The sequence below is a fragment of the Oculina patagonica genome, chromosome 5 (genome assembly GCF_052425735.1).
Source record: "Oculina patagonica isolate OP01 chromosome 5, crgOcupat, whole genome shotgun sequence".
NCBI classification, from domain to species: Eukaryota; Metazoa; Cnidaria; class Anthozoa; order Scleractinia; family Oculinidae; genus Oculina; species Oculina patagonica.
The window spans coordinates 17809171-17824009 of NC_135762.1; the positions used below are offsets into that span (position 1 = coordinate 17809171).

General features: G+C 37.6%; 1 protein-coding gene across 1 annotated transcript in view; it reads left to right on the forward strand.

Moving 5' to 3' along the window:
* The window catches only part of LOC144655039 (uncharacterized), a 127074-nt gene that overhangs the window by 106664 nt on the left and 5571 nt on the right, over positions 1–14839 (forward strand). The window contains 15 exon segments of the mRNA XM_078515258.1: positions 652–813; positions 1200–1490; positions 1850–1928; positions 2178–2319; positions 3102–3154; positions 3480–3603; positions 4575–4684; positions 5103–5202; positions 5481–5637; positions 5987–6053; positions 8806–8869; positions 9107–9210; positions 10108–10234; positions 13711–13752; positions 13855–13983. Of these exon segments, the coding sequence (XP_078371384.1) occupies positions 652–813; positions 1200–1490; positions 1850–1928; positions 2178–2319; positions 3102–3154; positions 3480–3603; positions 4575–4684; positions 5103–5202; positions 5481–5637; positions 5987–6053; positions 8806–8869; positions 9107–9210; positions 10108–10234; positions 13711–13752; positions 13855–13983 (1751 nt within the window).

A 14839-nucleotide genomic window follows, 5' to 3' on the forward strand; every position in this document is an offset into this window, starting at 1 on the left:
ACAGAACATACTTTGCGGGTGGATGCAAATGTATTTTGGCATGTATTGTTAGTGATTCACAAGGTTGTCTTACTCTGTTTGTTTTCATATTGGTCTTATTTTATGTTTTAAGGTAAGACTTTATAAACGTTTCGCACAGATTCGTACTTTATGAGGTAGTTTTCCCATGAAACTTGGACTTGAGCCACGGCGAGTTGGAGAATGTATTGCATAGCGGAGTTGTCTATTATTTTTACCTTTTTCCACCTTCGTTAGTTGAGCAAAGAAGCTGCATAAAAGGATTTGAAAGATACCGTAAAATTTCGGTTAAAAGCCCCCCCCCCCCCGCTTATAAGCCCCCCGGTTGTAGGTTCATCTACCTGGAAACAACAAATTACATCCGATTATAAGCTCCCCCGGATATAAGCCCCCCTCTGCTGGATGACAGTACTGAACAAGGCTAAATCTTGCGTTATTATGTGTTTTTAACTTAAAAACGTTTTTCAATCAACACTCTCGTGGGGATCTATGTAACTCTTTCCTTTCACGTCTCAAAACGAAGAAACATGCTAAACGAATATGAAGCTTCCTCGTTATGTCACAAATCACAGAAATCACAAATTTGAAGACTGTTTAATTGATTTGCACTTTTGATTTTGTATGATTGTACAGAGATATCCATTGACGTGGTTGAGATGATAAAGTTCAAAGGTCTTTCACTTTCGATGATGCGTAACTTGTCCATGGATGGTGGAAACGGATCAGTTATTTTGAATCAGATCAGTTTTCCGCCTTCCTTATTTGAAGATGCACTTACAGAAAAGTTAGCGTCAGGTGCGTGTTAGCGGCTCTATATACATGAGAATTGAGAGTGAAAACTGTATGAAACATGTTAGATAAAAGTAATTAAATTGACAATGAATGGTGACAGAGCACATAACTAATGTAATGTGTCTGTCAGAGAGCACTGAGAGCACTATTCTGATCTTCGCATTCTCTTTTATTAACCAACTCAAACTGAATGCCATATTCAGCCATAATCCTTATTTAAAAAAAGACTAATTAGAAGGAAAGCAAACGATTTCTTTGAAATCAGGAGATCCTGACGCGGAAAGCCAAGATTTTTAAACGTGCCTAAGGTGTTTTTTAATACCACTCTCAAATTAGAACAAATCTGTTATGAATAGTTTCAACTACAACTATTTCATTTTGTGTTCCAGGATTCTATACCAGTCTTGGCTGTTTTAGTGACAATGACCAAGACCGGGCGGTACCTACCATGGAAGGAACACATCAGTTGTTAAAAGGAAGCTTCCTTACTCGCAAGGATGCTGTAGAGAAGTGTGCAGAAGTGACCAGGAGTCGTGGATGGAAGGTTTTTGCCGTTCAAGATGGCGGCTGGTGCGCGTCGAGTCCCACAGCTCATTTGACGTACAACAAATACGGGACCGCAGTAAATTGTGTGGATGGGAAAGGAGGCATGTTCGCTAACGATGTTTACATCATCAATGGTAAGATATAACATGGGTTGATGTATGAGTTACCATCAAATGATACTTAAACTAAAAGAGATGGGTTTTTTAATATAAATCAAGATAGTATTTTTCTATAGTATTACGCCGTAATTTGGCAGCATGAAAATAAATCATCCTTCCTACAACAGTACTTTCGGACTATCAGAGCCAAATACAATGGAAAGAAATACAAACAAGGGAATGGACAAGTTTCTTTTTTTGGCGATAAAAATATTCTTTACATTGTAAAAAACTGTACTGTAAACTGTACAAATTAGTAACAGTCAGAAATAAATAACGCAAATAACTAAACGCAAAAACAGCAATAATTAATAACTGCTTTATTTCTTGCATAGCCTACTACACGAGCGTGTGCTCAATATTTTACAAGAACTTGGAGGATTTATTAACTTCGGATCCTCTGTTGGAAATATGGTGAGTGCGAGGAAAATATATTATGCATCTAACAATAATCCTACCGTAATTATTGACACTCTTTTGCCTTTTTGGTTTGCTGATGTGATTGTTTGGTAACTTTTGTTTTTTGCTCTGTTTCTGTTTTTGTTGTTGCTGTTGTTGTTTTTTCTGTAACAAATAATGACTTAAGTAGATTAGTTGTTTTTGTAATGACACTGAATTTGCTCACGGAGTTAAATAATAATTTCATTCGTGATGGATTTTCAGGTCTTTAGAAGAGATGGGCGCACAGACGCCCTATAACAAATCCAAGCTGAACTCCATTATAACTTCGGGCAAAATAGTGTCAGAAGAACAGAGGTTTTACCAGTCCCTCCCAGATCCAATAGAACTAGTATTCGAACACTTGGTAAGAAAATTAACTGAATAATATACTTTATGACGTAGCTGGTGCGGTGTGTACACCATCCATAAACCGAACATCTCACGATATTTGTATTTTGAGTCGCCCTTCGGGCTCACCTAAATACTGCATGACTCGTAAAAATATATACTAGTTATGCAACGCTTTCGAGTGGTATACTATGGAATATCCCACTTGTCACTTGTATTTTCTTGGTATACACACTCGCCTAAAGGCTCGTGTGTATACCAAGAAAATACAAGTGACAAGTGGGATATTCCATAGTATACCACGAGAAAGTGTTGTATAACTATTTTATACCATGCCATGGAAAATACGCTTACTAAATTTCGTCGAGAATACAATCGCAGCGCACGATGGGAAGGTTGGGTTGAATACCGTCGAATATACAACGGCTTTCCTGTATTCTGATTGGCTGTATTTTCTATGGCATGGTATAAACAGCGATATGACACACTAAAATTCCTACTAAGATATATATACCACACAAACTACCCTCATCAGGCCATTTTACTGGTTTAGAACTTAGTCAACTTATGGACTTGTTTAAATCTTCTTAAAGTATCTCAAGCCCTTATGGTCAACGCCTGAAACTGTTCGATTAAGTCCGTTATTTAAGGTTATCCAGAAAATAGCACATACCAGTCCAAATAAAAGTTTGAGACAAAGATAATCTCATTTGGGATTACGTTTTCTACGACAATTCATGCCAGGTAACAAGGGCTGTTAATGTTAACATTTGGACATTTTATGCTTTTTGTATCCAGGATTCTAACGACACTACACCTATTCTGTGTGCTTTCCTTAACATGGACTCAAAGTAAGTAGAAATTCATGGTCTTTTGAATCGCAGTACCCTAACTGACACTGGATGAATTTGTGTTGCGTAGTCCTAAATTCAACTCCTACGCGCTTAATTAACCAACTGGTCAGTCTCCAGTCAGTTGGCATTCTTAAATATTTTATGTTTGTTTCACTTTTGTTTGTATTCACGGCCCAACAAGCTTCTAGTTTTAAACACAACCGTGTATAAATAAAAGTCCCTTTCTGTTTTTTTTTTCTTTTCAATACTAAGATACTACGAGTTTATCAGAGTTTTTATTTACACGCTTTTACAAAAGTTCATCTTTTTTTTTCCTCTACAGTGGTCCGAACGATCGATGGTTTGACGATGGATGTTATGTGTACCAAGATAACAACACTCATACTGTCTGTCACTGTTCACATCTCACCAACTTTGCTCTTCTTTTTGATTTCCGTGGCTCTCCGGTAAGACGACGTAGGCTATGTTTTTCCTCGGTTATTGTTTTCGGTTCGGCTATCAGCGGTTACGTTTTTGCGCCTTTGTTTGGTCGATGCAGCTTTCTTTCTTTAGATCAGTCATCATTTTGATCTTTTTAACCGGCAATTTTGGTCGAAATTTCCTTGTAATATGATACAAAGGGAATAAGCCGCGTAGCACTCTTAACCATAATAATTCATAATTCCCACGAAATTCCTCTGCATCAATTTCCAAACAACGCTTATAAAGCTTCCCCAATTGCGGATTGTTGATGTTAAGAACATTTATAAGGTGAATTTATATTGGATACCGCTTTTGTAGTACTCCGGTCACTCCAACACACCTTCCCTATCTCTGATTCCTCCGTCTGTCCTCGTCCAGGTCGTTCTAAGTCTCCCTACTGCCCTTTTATCTGTTAGTTGCCATCCTAGCGCCACCATGCAGTCATTGTATCTATCTGCGCGAAGTAGATGGTCTATCCAGTTCCAACGCCGTCTTCTTATTTCATCACTGATTCTGTTGACGTGTGTCATTTCTATGACTTTTTCATTGCTTATTCGCGAAAGCTATCTCATCCTTAGAATCCCTCGCAAGCATTTGGACTGAAATGCATCTAGTTTCTTTTCCTTGCCCGTGGTCATTTTCCACGTTTCGCACTCATATAGGAGTGCTGATCTAACTTGCGTCTTACACAATAAAGCAATAGAGCTTGACCTATTTTCTTAAATACACAAATGATTTTAATATTTTGTCACTTATTTTTACATATTTTATCGCATTTCAGCGTTCGTGACTATTTTGCCTATTTTACTATTTTAATATATTTATGCTAATTTTATATTTTTATTCGCACTTGAAAATGACCTCGGAGAGGTCGAAACGTCGTGATTTTATATCGCTAAATTTCATAACAAAATCTATATCCAAGAAACTACTTATCAGGATTTTGTTTTATCAGGACATTATTAAAAAAGATGACGACATGATCTTGTTGATGATGTCATATGTGGGATGCGTGTTATCAGCCACTTGTTGTTTTCTTGCCATCTTTATCTACAGTATCTTACAGTAAGTAATCCTGGTATTTCAATGTGTCACAGTTATTATTTATTTAAAATTGAGACAAATTCTTTTCAATTTTTTGCATAATGTATTTATGATGCGTAATCATAGTAAACGACCAAAGTTGAATTTTTGCAGCATTAAGAAATACATGGCTGAGTGGCGAGTCTGATCACTGCCGGAACTTGAATTTGAGTCGTTCTGTTTTCTGTAATAAAGTGAGTTCCTCTTGGCGGAGTCAAACGCTCAACTTTTCAGCCACGCTGATGTAAATAAACAACTGGTCCACTTTTTAATATTTATTTCCTAACAAGCATTTATGTGCTTCTTAAAATAATTTTTTTGATATTTACAACGTCTCCAATTAGCATCACCGTTAAAAGTATCGACCCTTAAAAGTTGACTGGTTTGAATTTGTTTTCAGCCTAAAAGGAGACAGTATACACGTGCACAAAAATCTGGCATTCAACATAGGTGTTGTTCAACTCATTTTCCTGCTTGGAACGGACCAGACTCACAATAAGGTGAAACGATTCAACGAATAAATAATGAAAGACTTTTAAACTGATACTAGATCAGTTATACTTTGAATAATCCCAAGGATCGTGGGGTTTCCCCATCGATCCCTATCAAACAACAAGTAAATGACATCATATCCATCATGTAATACCTATTTCACTGTTTTAGTGCAAATCTCTAATTGTATTCGTACGACACAATACGACATATAGAGTACCTGTCGCTCGTAGAACTTCATGTATGAGTTCACGTTGCGTCCATCACTCATTTATTAACTCCACAGTGGCTGTGCAAGGCTGTGGGGATTGCACTGCATTTCTTCCTTACCGCCATGTTCTCCTGGATGCTAGTGGAAGGATGGCATCTTTATCTGACCATCATCAAAGTGTTCTGCACACAAAAGAAGAGTTTCCTCAAGAGATACTATATTTTAGGATATGGTGAGCTTCTGTTTTTAAACAAAAATTAGACCTTTCTCTCTCTACATGAATTACTTTAAATGTTTAAAAAAAATTATTGTGGAACAGCCATCTCATAGAAGTTTCGCTTACATGAGTTCAATAAACCCCTGTTGTACGTATCGGTGCGTGAATGACTCCGCCCTTCCTGTTAAAATCGTATTGAATTTCTCATCTCATGGTAGCTACTGGTGGATACGATCTCGATATACCACCCAATTCTCTAAACTAACATATAAAGGCACGGCACTGACAGTTAATATTAGCTAGGATAAGTTACTAGAGTAATCAAATAACAATAACATTATATACTTTGACTGGTTTATTTAAGGTCTACCTACCGGTGTGACTGCATTATCCATGGCTATTTTCTGGGACAATTATGGAATAGGGAAAATGTGAGTTATTTAATACATAATACTGTATATCGAGTGTTTTTGTTAACCATCCCTCTGTGTAAAAGCGTTTTGTATCAAAACAAAGTTAACTCTAGCCTCGCTCCCGCTCAAAAGACCTGGTCGCTTAGTACACAACTGTAAAATTGACCCTCGTTTTCAATTAGACAAGGATAATATATTAGTAAAAAATGTTCGGGTTGTAGCCAGAGATGTTAAAAATTCGAATTAATAAGTTGACACTGGCTAAAAATATTGTTTTTGGACGTTTCGGCCACTACTGTTGCCTTCTTCAGCAAGATAAAAATGCAAATGTTCAGCGGCGTCCTGTTAAAATATGTAACGAATGTGTGATTAAAACTAAATGAACTTTCCGAGTGCAACAAAATTCTCTAGAGCATTCTTAATGAGTCTATGAATTCTTAATGCTATTGTAAACGTTTGGTAGCGCTATGTGTTCGTTTATAGCGTTCCTATCTCGCACAGAATGCCAAACTTCAAGAATTAGTCGTTGTTTCCACACCGTTGACTTGTCAACAATTTCGACGCTCTCCAAATCTATTTGATGGTCGTTATGCGTATGGTGTTTTGCCAACAAAGAGTTTTTATCCAAAGTTGCGATGGCCTTTGCGTGTTCTTTCATACGTGTTTTAAGCGCGCGTGATGTCTGACCAACATGAACACAGTCGCAATCGTTACACTTGATCTTATATACAATTCCTCTGGTATCTCGATCCTGCATTTGGTTCTTTCAGTATGTTCGAGATGGTACGTATAGGTTTATGGGCGACCTTGATGTTGAAGCCACGAAGAACGTTTGCAATTCTTTCGGAAAAACCTTTGGCGTAAGGGAGGATAACAAAACAACGATGGTCGATATCATTTGTTTCTTGTTGTCTACTCGGTTGGCGCAGATTTTGAATACAATTTGCAGGGTAGTTATTAGTGGCGAGGGCTTTCGCTACTCGCTTAGTTTCCCGTGATACTTCCTCCTCGCTGGAAGGAATGTTCCTCGCGCGATCCATGAGAGTGCGAGCGACCGAGTGTTTATGCTGGGGATGGTGGTGTGATTTGAAATCCAGGTAACGATCGGTGTTGGTAGCTTTCCTGTAGACAGACACGGTGATCGAGCCATCTTCTTATCTGGTTGTTTTGGTGTCAAGAAAGGCAATGGAACCTTCTGATTCTACCTCGATTGTAAATTTGATGTGAGGGTTGATGGAATTTAGATGTGAGTGGAATTCATCTACGCGTTCCCTTTTTACACATACGTGGCTGTCATCTACGTATCTAAACCACCATTTGGAAGGTTAGGGGTCGAAGAGAGAGAGCCTTTTCAGTAGATCCCGACGAGATCCTAGTATCTTTTGACGTCGTGTCACTGTTTACTTGCATTCCGACCCACCTAGCAACCGAAGTGGTTAAAGAGAGACTGGATTCTGAGCAGTCACTACCGGAGAGAACCAACTTGTCCATCCAAAATATCATGGCACTTCTACAGTTCGTCCTCGACAACAATTTCTTTGTATTACAAGGCAACCATTTCCAACAAATTTTCGGTTGTCCGATGGAATCCCCAGTGAGCGCAATCTTGGCCAATCTCGTCGTGGAACATGTCGAAGAAAAGGCTCCCTCTTCGACCCCTAACCCTCCCAAATGGTGGTTTAGATACGTAGATGACAGCCACGTATGTGTAAAAAGAGAACGCGTAGATGAATTCCACTCACATCTAAATTCCATCAACCCTCACATCAAATTTACAATCGAGGTAGAATCAGAAGGTTCCATTGCCTTTCTTGACACCAAAACAATCAGACAAGAAGATGGCTCGATCACTGTGTCTGTCTACAGGAAAGCTACTAACACCGATCGTTACCTGGATTTCAAATCACACCACCATTCCCAACATAAACACTCGGTCGCTCGCACTCTCATGGATCGCGCGAGGAACATTCCTTCCACCGAGGAGGAAGTATCACGGGAAACTAAGCGAGTAGCGAAAGCCCTCGCCACTAATAACTACCCTGCAAATTTTATTCAAAATCTGCGCCAACCGAGTAGACAACAAGAAACAAATGATATCGACCATCGTTGTTTTGTTATCCTCCCTTACGCCAAAGGTTTTTCCGAAAGAATTGCAAACGTTCTTCGTGGCTTCAACATCAAGGTCGCCCATAAACCTATACGTACTATCTCGAACATACTGAGAAACCATATGCAGGATCGAGAAAGAGGATACCAGAGGAATTGTATATAAGATCAAGTGTAACGATTGCGACTGTGTTTATGTTGGTCAGACCGGCATCACGCGCGCTTAACTGAAACACGCATGAAAGAACACGCAAAGGCCATCGCAACTTTGGATAAAAACTCTTTGTCGGCAAAACACCATATCCTTAACGACCATCAAATAGATTTGGAGAGCGTCGAAATTGTTGACAGGTCAACGGTGTGGAAACAACGACTAATTCTTGAAGCTTGGCATTCTGTGCGAGATAGGAACGCTATAAACGAACACATAGCGCTACCAAACGTTTACAATAGCATTAAGAATTCATAGACTCATTAAGAATGCTCTAGAGACTTTTGTTGCACTCGGAAAGTTCATTTAGTTTTTATCACACATTCGTTACATATTTTAACAGGACGCCGTTTAACATTTGCATGTGTCAACTTATTAATTCGAATTTTTAATATCTTAGTCGTCGAAAAAATAGTTGAAGCCATTTTGAGTCTGCTTCTGTGTTTCTTATAGATGCTGGATGACAGAAATTGTGCTGGTTTCTCTCTTTCTTCCTCCAGTTGTGGTGGTCATTTTGGTAAGAAAGAAATATCGCTGCATTTAAATGCGTTGACTGTTGAGTTAAATTCTGAGTCTGAGTCAACCCTAGTTTGGTATAACATTAACTAGCTAACTTTTATATTTATATGAGTAATAGCTTATTAGTTCAACTTCAAATAACAAAGAGTTTTCACTTGTCATTCTATAGTCTATTTTTTACTGATATGAATTTTGTATCTAATTTGTATCGATTTCTGTTTATTTTTAATTTCAGACAAATGTGGTAATTCTTGGTATGGTCATTGGTGTACTAATATCTCCCACAACAGAGAGTAGACAGAAACATGCTAACGACAAGACATTTATTAACAATATCAGGTATCTGCATTTGTGCCTGAAATTACCTATCTTACGAAAGGAACCATTATTGAATCCAAAAATGTTCTCAATAAGACTATTAACCAAATCACGTTATGTGCCGTCTGAACTCACTTTTCTCGTTTCCTAGAGGATATTGCCAAATGTCACAAACGGCCCTCGCCCTAACCTACCTTGCTTCGGCTGCACTGTTCAACACAAGAAGCTTTTTTGCTTATGCTCTAAACACTTTAGGGACAAAACAGTCGTGATCGCCAAACAAAACATAAAAAAAAATCGAATTAGTAATTTGCAAGGAGAGAAGCTACACACAAACAGCTTCATTGTGGTGTTCAAGTACTTGAGGAACATGGAAGTCGAGCCATTGTTATAAAAAAAAACCTTTACCCCATTCGATATGGATGTTTTTGGTTTTTGATCCTTTTATAGATTTCAGGTTTATCCAGTTTTATAAAAGCAAACCGAGGAACTGATTAAATTTTGCAAGAAATAGCTGAAGCACTAGATTGTTTGTAAAGCTCAACATTCGCTGCAATAAATTAGCAATAAATCATCGTGGTGTTACAAGTACTTGAGGAACATGGAAGTCAAGCCATTGTCATCATAAAAACCTTTACCCCTTTGATATAGAGGATTAGGTCCCGTCCTTTTATAGATTTCAGGTTTATCCAATTTTATAAAAGCAAACCAAGGAACTGATTGCATGTGGCAAGAAAAAGCCACTGCAGCAGATTGTTTGTAAAGCTTTACATTCGCTGCAATAAATTAGCTCATATCATTTTACAGTTAAGGATAATTTTCATATGATCGCTAGCGATCACAAGCGATCACTGGACCGGAGATTCTTGATTTATCATTCCCGGGCCAAGCTTCAACAAAGGTTTTTTCTCATAACAGGGTGGCCCTGAAGGCATCTCTGATACTCCTACCCCTGCTCGGAGTCACGTGGTTGTTGGGTTTGTTACAAGCAAACACTAACTCGGCAGTAATGTCTTACGCCTTTGTTCTACTCAACTGCTCACAGGTGAGTACGATTATATATTTGTTTTGCTAAACCACTTTTATCGTTTACTCGTCTTAAATGTAACACCACCTTCATAAATAAAATATGATGCGATAAAGACTATACAACTGTGTAAGCATCGGCCTTCTTTCTGCTCTTCAGTTTCCTTGCAAGAGAGTTCAGAATGTAAGTTTAGTTTATTACTGTGGTCGTGAAAGCAACAAAGAAGATTGACAAATTCCAATATAGCCGTTCCCATAGTATACGTTTCGTTTGAAAATGTGGTCTCCCGTTCACAATAAACAATCGAAATCGGGCAATTCTTTCGAACGAAGACATGTTAACGTAAGTCATGTATGGTAAAAACACACGGATGTGATCTTGGTGTCACGGAAACTCTTTTTAAAGTAGTTTTCTATGTGTCGTCATATTCGAATGCAATCATCAAAACGCTTATTTTTAAACAAGCAAAGCAAAACTTTATGTAGACCAGTTGTAAAATTTAGCGTCAATTCAGCACTTACCGAGGGTCACCGGGCAAACTGAGGGTTGTTCGCTTGGTTTTTGTTTCGTTTCCTCAGAAACGATACGGTATTATTTTGGATTCGATGTGAACTATTTACACAGTGGAGGCTACTATCCAATCAGGACAACGCTCGCAACCACAGAGTAAATAAGTTTGACCGAAGGCAATTAATTTCGTAAAAGCATGTTCTTCAAATATCGAAAAGTTAATCCTCAGCATGACCAAAAAATATTGAGATTCCTTACAAATACAAATATCCGACGACTGCAATGGTTTTAGGTTTGATTGAAGCGATGTATTGGGAAAAAATTAGAGTAAGCTCTTTTAGCGTTTAATTGTAAAGTAAACATTCTAGCGATTTTCTGAAACGGAAGAAAATTTCCACCAATCAAAAGCGTGATGACATGGCATATCCGCCGTGTTTCCTCGCACGGAAGGGCTAGCGTGCCCCGAAAACGGGAAAGTTGATTGAAGAGAAGGGCATATATGCAGGAGAGTTACAAAGTTTTCTCACTTAATGTAACAGATTAATGTATAAATGTGTAAAGGGAAATTCACGGCATCTTCGACGTCACAAGCCGTGCGAATACACGCAAAATTGCGTGGGTTCTCTCGTGGACGTATCCGGAGTTGCGTGATCAGTGTCACGTGAATCGCGAAAACATTCGAGTCGGCACGAAAAGTTCAGAACGAAAAAGAAGACAGTCAAGTTCTGTTAAAACATCAAATTTCGTATGGACAGTTTCGTATAGCAAGCTGTGCAACTGCCATGTCGAACCACATTTATCACTTGATGTAAAGCTTAAGATTAACTACCGCGACTGCCGGATAAGTTTTCTGAGATGAAATTAACAATATAAACATTCTTTGCATTACTCAAAGCCATCGTGGTCTGATCGAAACTCCACGGCATCGCCAAAATGCAAAATGTATTTGTGCTTATCTCTGTTCTTGTCGACTAGGGTTTTGGTTTGTCTAGAATTTGGCATTTATTTGATTTGAGCGTGTGCCTTGAGCATGTGATCAATTTAGAGAAGTATATACCTCAAGATTTTTTGTCAAAAGGTAATAATTCCATCTACGATTATATTGATAGGAACATGTTATTTTCTGTAGTTTTTTTTTTCATTAATAAAAAACATGTTATGCAGAAGAAATCATTTTAATTTTCATTGGATGAATAAAAAAGGTGAAGGCAAGCTCCTTTTATTTAACTTTATCAGTTTGGAGAGAAAGACACATACTATTTCTATAAGGAGAAATCTTATTATTTTACTTGAACTCTGCCAAACTGTAGCAGGTCTGAGTTTATGCCTCCTTCACATAAAATGGACAGTAGGCGTTAAATGGGAAGTTACTACTGAAAAATATGATAATGAATATGAAGTTCTTTTGTTTTCTTCACTCGCGCATAAATTCAGCAAATTCAACATACACTAGGACCTCCAAATTAAAATAAACCCCAAACCTACCTCTCCTTAAACATTACGCTATTCTCACCCTTCCACAATCTGGAAACGAAACACTATTTCTTTTTGAAATAGCTGCTTGTTGAGTCTAATGCTTGCGTGCGCTTTGCGCATGCGCATTAGACTCTTTGTTATATGAAAAAAAGCTGTTAGCAATCCCAAGGGAATGGTTCGGGATCGATAATCGTTCGCTGTAATGTAGAAAACAATGATCAGCTGCAAGATCAAGAACGGACTCCGTACGGACACGCACGATTAGTTTCAATTAAAAACAGCCAATCAGCGACACGTGTTCCCACGCATAATTAAAAGTTCTTTCTCAAGTCACGATTATTCAACACTTGAACAGGACGAAATAATTTTCCAGTTAAGACATTTGTAAGCTTTTTGTGAAAATAAATCTTCGTTTTCAGTTCAGTTAAGCACTTGTGTTTTCGTCTTGCTTAAAAAGCAAGACGTCTTTGAGAAAAAATATTTCGACGGCGACTCGCGTTTATTTACACAATGCGACCAAATATTTATTTTGTTTTAAAAAATAGAAAACTTTACCTCGGTTTTTGTATTTAAGTCATTCGAATTTTGACCAATTTTTTCTTTACAGTGCAAACAAAAAAAAAATAAAAGATGTACATGGATAAATGTAAATCAAGTTACGCGACTAAATCAAAATGCGTTTGTTTGGCCGCTTTGCAGTATTACACTGTCCCGGCCTTTGCCATACAAGACTCATACACTGAAATCGAATTTCATGCTTTTACGACTCTTAGAGATCTTAAGTTCTTCTTACAGCTAGAAAAATCATAAAATGGTTACATTGATATGGAAGTGATGATTCGCGAAATTTGTACATCATGATAAACAGTCTTCGCTCCTGTGTATGGTAGCTCGATAATAATTGCCTAGTTTCCAGCGTTCAAAAGGTCATCATTATATTGACGTGAGCATTTACACCCGTTTTTAGGAAAATCTGTCACTAAGTGCTTACAGTACAGTGGAGTAACAGTCACTATTTCAAGTGCTTTTATTGCAAAATCTGTTTCAAGAGAGTCATCATCAAAATGGTGAAAAATCTGAAAGAAAACGATGTGAAGTTCTTCAACCCTTGTTGTAATGAACATGCTTTTTGTAAATCGTCACGCAATCTTGTCCAAATGTTTAATCGTTTCTGCTTTTACGGACAATACGGAAGAAGTAACATCAACTCCTGTTCATACTTTAAATTTTGTGAAGCATATAACATTTATGACTGTTTCGTTTTCATCCATAATCATCCACGATGCCCCTAGCTTGCTATAAGCATTTTAAATTAAACTCCCGAACACAAACCTCTAACCAATTTTAACCGGCTTACGAAAACCGCGCAATCTGTATCACTATGCCATACGGCATTAGACTCATGTCACCCTTGGTGACCTATTTTTAAACTTGTGTTCCTCAACGTTCATCTGATAGTTCAGATTTCAAGTTTCTTTCACTAAATATTTGATATAATTTCCTTGCAGGGAGTTTTCTTCTTTGTAACTAACATAGTCCTCAGTCAAGAGGTAGGGTTGCCCTTTTCAAGACTGTGTGTTACAGAGCTTATTTTTTGGCACCTATTTCTGCCAATTAACCGGTTAATTAATGTTCTCGTGTTTACGTTTTAGGTGTCCACGGCGTTTAAGAAGAAGTTCTTAAAGAAACACTACTCCTGGGCCTCCTTTCGCTTCTTTTCACCTCCCAGGATGCGAGACAGTGTCAGAGAAGGAGACATTTTATCTGCGTCCGTTAAAAGGGTTGGGAAAATGTTGACTAACTAATTATCGTGAATCCGAAATCCTCTTACTGCCATCTTTATAAAGTTGGTCGGTCCTACGGCGAATTTTTTTTTTTTTTTTTTTTTTTTTTTTTTTTTTTTTTTTTTTTTTATTCATTCATTTAGAAAATAACACACAAAAAAAATACTTACAATATTACAACGCTATTTACAAAATACTATTTACAATTCACAATACAGTGGCAACGGATCAGAAATATTACAAATTAATATAAGAAGCGGTGGAAATCTTTCACTAAACAATATAAAGAAACTATATACTACACATAGGAGAAGGCGAAGAAGTTGTTAGATAGCTGGTTTATATGTACTTAAAGAAGTTGTTCTATTCTATATTTATAAATGATTTTACTTATAAATTCCGAGATTAATAATGAATCGTTCTGGAGTTTCATTTTATAAATATAATAACACATGTATAAAAGAGTGTAGTTTAGCTTTCTCTTTAATTCATCATTCGGTGTATTGGGAAGGCCAAATAAAATCTCTTCAGTATTGAGTGAAAAGGACGAGTTGTTGGTTGAATTGAACCACTGCAACACCTGCTGAATGAAAGACTTTGTGAAATGACAGTCAATTAGCGTATGGTCTCTCGAATCCGTTTCTCCGCAGTATGTACAATCTCCATCCTCCTTTATCTTAAATATGAAAAGCTCCTTTTTAGTTACAAAAAACCTATGAATGACCTTGAAATGAAATTCTCGCAACTTGTTTTCTTTAGCAGTTTTGTGGACCGATTGGAATGTTTTCTTCCAGTTGATGTTTTCGGAAGTAAGTGATTTTTCCCAACGTTTCGGCCCCGTGTGGCTGTTTGT